General features: G+C 37.4%; 1 protein-coding gene across 1 annotated transcript; it reads right to left on the reverse strand.

Annotated features, from left to right (window-relative positions):
- Nucleotides 1-5065: 5065 nt before the first annotated feature.
- On the reverse strand, nt 5066-6913 carry LOC148297915 (transglutaminase family protein). Its single transcript, XM_088248947.1, has 4 exons — nt 6450-6913; nt 6096-6282; nt 5400-5632; nt 5066-5333 (listed from the first exon to the last, which is right to left on the reverse strand). The coding sequence occupies exons 1-4, from the start codon at nt 6820-6822 to the stop codon at nt 5197-5199; spliced, it is 930 nt and encodes a 309-aa protein (XP_088105073.1). The 5' UTR covers nt 6823-6913; the 3' UTR covers nt 5066-5196.
- Between the last annotated feature and the right edge of the window lie 201 nt (nt 6914-7114).

Genomic DNA, 7114 nt, shown 5'->3' on the forward strand with positions numbered 1-7114 from the left:
GTTGGGATTTGAAAATATCATTGGAAATTTATATTGCACTGTGTAGCATGAAATGGATGGCCTTCAGTTTCGATAAAGGCATATCCTCGACCAAAGGAACACTTACAAGAAACTGGATAACACTGTTTTGCTATTCCCAACCAATAATGCTATGACACATGTGATAACTTTTCCTCATGGCATAGCGTTATTGGTCAGAGATAGTAAAATAGTGTTATTCATGTTGCAATCAAGTTTTACTCCCTCTTATCAGGATGGAAACTGCAACGTTTTTACTATCTGTAGCTTGTGAATCGCCATAAAAGGGATATTAATTATTACAGTGCCGAGATTAATGAATCGCCTTATTATATCATAAAATTGTAGATGGAATGGAAGCGAGAAAATTCAGTTTCGGTTTGCATAACTTGTCCGTGTCGGCGAAGTCTTGTAAGCTAAGACAAATGGATGTTTCTTTTTCTGAGTTCAAATTGGAGCAGTGAAGCTTTCTTTTTTCTTTTTTGGGGCCTAGGAAGTAGCGAACTTGTTACCAAATTCTCTCACTTAAAATGCTCAAACTCTTCCTCGTTTTAGGGGAGAGAAAAAATCGCGTACGGTAAGCTCAGGGGTGGGCATCTCATCCAAACAAATTTGTGTACCCATTGCACCGAATCCACTGTTTAATTTGGTTTGGTTTAGTTTAGTTTAGTTCATTTTTTATTTTTCATTTTTAATTCTTCCGATTCGAAAGGTTTGATTAATAGACTGAGTAACAATATTCATAACCCGATGAAATCCATACCGAATCGATAATTATAATTATTTTATTATTTAAATACCAATATACGTGTCAATTTATTAGTAGATGGATTATGTGTTTGCAATGTGTTTGTATATGCTTTATTTAGAAAATTCATACTCACACGGGTTTCAGTGACATGGAAATGATATTGAACATAATTGCTCCAAAGAATTGTTATAGAGGATCATACTTTTTCTATTTTAGTTTCTGTTTAATTTATTAGTTTATGTTGTTGGTTTGAACCTTGGTGCATATGTTGTAAGCTAGATTATGGATGTGACTCCCATTATGGTACTTCTTTCTTATAGTATCATTTAAAGACTGCATATCATCTTGAAAGAAAAAAAAAAAAAAAAAGACTACATGTAAGACATCTCCATTTAAACAAATTTCACGTTATTTTGTAACATTATTTGCTATTTTATTATGTATTTTTCATGTTGTTTTGTAACTTTTAAACTAAGTTCTTTGATTTCCTATTTGGATTAATTAGACTATTGGTTTTTTATTTTTTACATAGATAATTTGGGGTTTTTTACTCAAATGGTCCTCAAATTTATACATGAGTTGCATTTTGATCCCTCCACTAAATTATTCGTTCAAATGGTCCACCAGTTCTTTATTATTCGGTGAATTGGTCCACCATTACATTTTTTGTGAGTTTTAGTTATGTGAACTGAGGAGAATAGGAAGGGTACATGCGACTTTTTCATAGTGGAGTTTTCAATTTCCCTTCTTCTTCTTCCTCCCTCCCTGCAGAACCAAATGACAGCGGTGCCAGAAGACAACCTATCAGCACAAGAGAGATGATAGCGGTGCCGACTTCGTTCAGACATGACTTCTCCGACTTCGATGGCCAAGGTGGCAGCATGCATTGTGCTCGGCGACAAGTTACAATGGTGGAGCCGAGGATTAAGGGGAGATGGCACATGGGTGCCTTGATCAATTTATGCTATTGGATTCCTCTCGATGGAGTTGCGAAAATGGAAAAAGAAAAAAGTAGTTTCTCTTTTGTTGCTCCGTGGGATAGATGCGGGATGAGATGAATGGGATATTTCTTGTTTTTATTTATCACATTTTTTTATCTGTTCTTCATTAAGAGAATGAAGAAATTTATGTTTTCTAAATAATGAGAGAAGAGAAGAAGGCAGAGCCACCCCACCACCAACCCCAGTCCACACCCATTGCCCATACCCTTTGCGTTCTCTCTCTACCTATGTTTTAATTAATTAATTAATATTTTAATATAAATTGATGATTTTAACCCTCAAATTAACGGCAATGACGGAATGTAACAGTATGACCAATTCACCGAATAATAAAGAGTTGGTGGACCATATGAACTAATAATTTAGTTGAGGGACCACAATGTAATTAGGGTATAAGTTTGAGGACTAGGAATGTAAACGCTAGATCTGAAAGTAGATTCAAGGATTTCCATAAAAAATCATAATCAACAACATTACATAGTTACAAACATACAAGTTCCATCCACAATTGGTACATATAGAGCAGAACCAGAGCATCATTGTTCCCTCACAGATACACACATCAGCTTAACATATGCTCTAATTCTTTTATTGAATTACATGGAGTTTCTGACTATGTTTCTTTTTCTTTTATTCTCTTATTCGTTTAAGGAATTACATATATTACTTGGAAGCAAAGCAGCTGACCAGGTAAAGGGTGCCTAGAATGATACTCGAATATCAAGCAATGTCATCAACTGAGAAATAAGCTCTGGTTGGCCATGCCGCGCTGCTGCGGTAACCAGATTTCCATTAGTGACACAATGATCTATTGGATCCGCTTCCACAAACGTCCCCCCGACGAAACCACACGAGCCTTAATCCATGGGAATCCGGTACATTTCTTCCCTGGAAATATAGCCAATTAAACCAATTATGACATGCTAAAAAGTGCCTAATCAGAAAATAAGTACATTAACCACTAATCAAAAGAAACAGAAAAAATATCATCTCGTTTGCGATTTTAAAGAGTACTCACCTCCCTCTTCCCAATATTTATTTACAATTGAGAGGTTAATAGGTCACAACAGATCAGCTCAACAGAACCAAAATACAAAGCACTAGATGTAAACTTTTTTTTTTTTTTTTTTTAAATTATTTATTTATCCCTTTTCAAGTACAATCGATAAAGTATTTCAATCTGTTTTACTTTTTCTTTAATAAGTAGCATTATATTAATGTTTTAGCGACAAACGTTTAACCACTAAATGCAGGTAGGAAATCTGTTTTTTCTTTAAGAACCATACCTGCAGAACACCAGCAGCAACTAAAATTTCCAGGCCATGGCAGATGGATGCAACTGGTTTCCTGGCTTCCATAAATTGTTTCACTAGTACAATAACATCCTCATTTAGTGCCAAAAACTCTGGAGCTTTACCTCCAGGGAGTACACATATGTATATCCTCTTCCACAAACATCCCCCCTGACGAAACCACACGAGCCTTAATCCCTGAGTATCCAGTACATTTTTTCCCTGACATATAGCCAATGAATCCAATTATGACATGCTCAAATTTGCAGCTAAATTTTTTCAATTTCGGGTTTCAGACTTTCAGTCAATCGCAGCGTTCCAAAAATGGGCCTAGGCGGCTAGGCGGGCGCTAGGCGGGTGGCTAGGCGGCTAGGCCGGCGCTAGGCGGCTAGGTGAGAGCTAGGCGTCTGGGCGGGCCTCCTAGGCGGGTTGGGTCTTTTTTGGGTGCTGAACCCGGAGGATGAAGCAGCCGAAACCGAAGAAATCGAAGCTTGAGTTGACGGAGAAGCGAAATGGCTGTGACTGCGATCTTTCCTCTGCGAGCGAGGTGCAAGCTTCGTGTTCGTTTCGAATATATTTAAAGGGTATAGCCGCGCGGCTATACTATTAAAATATTCGAATATATTAGTATTTAAAGAGTATAGCCGGACGACTATACTTTTAAAATATTCGAATGTATTTAGAAAGTACAGCCGCCCGGCTATACTCTTTAAATATACAATTTTGTCATATCATTTTAGGGTTTATGGCTAAAATACCACTTTAGCTCATTGGTCTACAGTTATTTCTTCAAAGAGTTGGTTAGCGCCGGCTAGGCGCCGACTTCATTCAGACATGACTTCTCCGACTTCAATGGCCAAGGTGGCGGCACGCATTGTGCTCCACGACAAGTTACAATGGTGGAGCCGAGGATTAAGGGGAGAAGGCACATGGGTGCCTTGATCAATTTATGCTATTGGATTCCTCTCGATGGAGTTGCAAAAATGGAAAAAGAAAAAAGTAGTTTCTCTTTTGTTGCTCCGTGGGATAGATGCGGGATGAGATGAATGGGATATTCCTTGTTTTTATTTATCACATTTTTTTATATATATTCTTCATTAAGAGAATGAAGAAATTTATGTTTTCTCCATAATGAGAGAAGAGAAGAAGGCAGAGCCACCCCACCACCAGCCCCAGCTCACACCAACTGCCCATACCCTTTGCGTTCTCCCTCTACCTATGTTTTAATTAATTAATTAATATTTTAATATAAATTGACAATTTTAACCCTCAAATTAACGGCAATGACGGAATGTAACAGTATGACCAATTCACCGAATAATAAAGAGTTGGTGGACCATTTGAACTAATAATTTAGTTGAGGGACCACAATGTAATTCGGGTATAAGTTTGAGGACCATTTGATTAAATAACCCATAATTTGGAGTACTTGTTCACGAACTTATGTATTGTGAAATTATTATAAATTTTATTTTTATTACATAATTAGTATGTTTTGGTTAAATAGTACTAACGGCCTATCAAACCAACTCGAACCGAATATCAGGTTAATCGATTCGAACGGTTAAAGGTCATAATATTCGGTTAACGGAAGAAAAATTGGCCTACCGAAAACTTCGATACGATTAACCGAAGAGCCCTCTACCATTCTGAAACGACCTGTGCCCAGGCATACCTGGATCCAAAATTACGTTGTCTTTTATTTTTTTGGTTCAGAAATTACTTTGTCAATTTTCCAGTCTTGGTCATTGCCCATTGCCCAGGAATAAGATATTGTTGGGTTGGAGTGGGAGATGGCTGGATTTTAACCATTTTGAAACTTTTTTAAGAGAGAGGTTAATTAGGCTCAGTTCTTTCAAATTAGGACCCATAACTCACTTACAAGTCATTTCCTCACTTAACCCACTAAGCTTCATCTTTTTGCCTCACTTTGCCTAATTTCAGCAATTCTTATGAGGAAATCGTTAATGGTGCTCGCATGGCAACAATGCAGCATAGCAGTCTCTCTTCAAATCCGTGCATGCTATTAAAAATGGGAGAGGGCAAGAATTCTCACATCACAGAAGCATATGCAATTGATATCTGTGTAAACCATCGGTTACACAGATGGCTGGTTATGTACACATACATAAAGCTAAGAGACTTCAAATTTACTTGAGTGATGTAAAGGTTTCCAAGATTGTTCAAGCCGCAGCAGATGCAATTTCTCAATAAACGGTTCTATAACTTCTGCCTCCTCTTCTGGGGCAAAAGCCATGCAAATGCTAGTCCCTGGCATTCACCATTAACAACAGGATCAGCCATTTAAATTTAGATATCATTTTGGGGAAAAAGTACCAACATTACACATTACATACCTGTTGTAGTATAACATCATGTCATGGTCTCTCCTCGAAGCCCAATTATGTGGTTGCAGAATCAGCAATCTTTCCGAAGCCTTGATGGTCAGCCTGTTAAGGAGTCTGGCTTCAGAAGTCAGAGTAATATTCAACACCTGATAATTACAGTGTTTGGAAATGCAGACTGCGGTCATTGTATCAAGTACTTCTCTTGTAAAATGAGAACATAATTACATAGCTCTGCTCCTGGTTCAAACTCCGTAAACTACAGAAAACATACAATAAGTCCATCTTAAATTGCAGATTTATCTATAAGCGGCCTAATCTTGGTGCCCAAGTCATTTCTTAAACCGCGGGCATCCTTAGTAGACACTACACCTAACACCAGAAATAACCTCTGCCAAAATATTAACATACATGGGATACTTTATAAGCTTCTCTAATTTCATAAAAGCCCTTCCGAAACTTATTATATCCAGGAAATGTCAAACAAATTAGAATGAACCTAACGCCAAAGAAAGCTTAGCTTATCCTTCCACGGTATGAACATATGAAATGAGACTCGAGCTGCTTTATTAACCCTACCGCCAGAAACACAACTTATGCAGATTAAAACCGAAAAACATAAAAAGGCAGACTTAATTACCAAATGTTAGAAACTTAGAACTACATGTAGTGTACATAGAATTAGTACCCCAACTGTTGGTGTTGTACTGCTTTATGAATTTTTGATGCATTAGTATAGTAAGTAAAAGATATTACAAAATAATAGTAATAATAATACACCTCTAGATCAAAAAATTCTTCCCCAATTTGAGATCCCACAATGTTCAGACTAAGTCTTCGGCAAATCTCAATGTATATAATGCTAAGCAAAATTGCTGTCAACATGGAAACATATTTTCAGTCAGCATGCGACCTCAAAATATGCACAGAATTAAAACAGAGCAAAAAATTCTTCCAAAATCCCCTAAATTTATTATCAGAAAGAAATGTGCCTTTAATTAGTGATTAAATATGTATAAAGGAAGCAAGAGTAGAACTTCACCAATTCCACATCCAGAACTTAGAACCAAGTGAAAGTATGAATACTTTGCATCTCCAACGACAGGTGACCTCCTGAAGCCTCTTAACTCAAAAAGAACAACATTCACTGCCTCCAAAACTTGAGCCAAACGGCAACCTATGTCCCTTGAAATTAGCTCCGCTTTGAGTTCTTTGGCAATAGCATCCAGTTCAGTCTGCCACTCACGTATGCTTCTTCCAGCCAGTGGTATCCCCTCCGGAGTATTCCACTCTTGGGCACCAGATGGGCCAAAAACACCCTTTCTTCCGTTAAGAATTGAGAAAGCATCCATCTCTCGATCAAAAACCAAAAATGGTTCATCTTCAGCTGCTATGTAGAGCAAAGACTGCATCATCAAGTAGCATTGAACAAAATAGAATCTCCAAGAATTTAACAGAGGTTAAGAGCAATTTGGTGTGTCTGGTACGCAGGATTAAGCCATTTGAAAGAAGATCACGGTGTCTTAAGTAAAGCGTACAGCCGTTCGGTTATACTATTTATATAAAATATTTATTAAAAAAAGGACCCCAGTACAGCCGGACGGCGATACTTTTTTTAAAAAAAATATCCCTAGTCTAGCCGCGCGGCTATACTATTTTTTATAATAAAACCATAGTACAGCCGCGCGACTATACTCTTTTTATATT

Source organism: Prunus avium, chromosome 1 (genome assembly GCF_965620075.1).
Source record: "Prunus avium chromosome 1, drPruAviu1.hap1.1, whole genome shotgun sequence".
NCBI lineage: Eukaryota > Viridiplantae > Streptophyta > Magnoliopsida > Rosales > Rosaceae > Prunus > Prunus avium.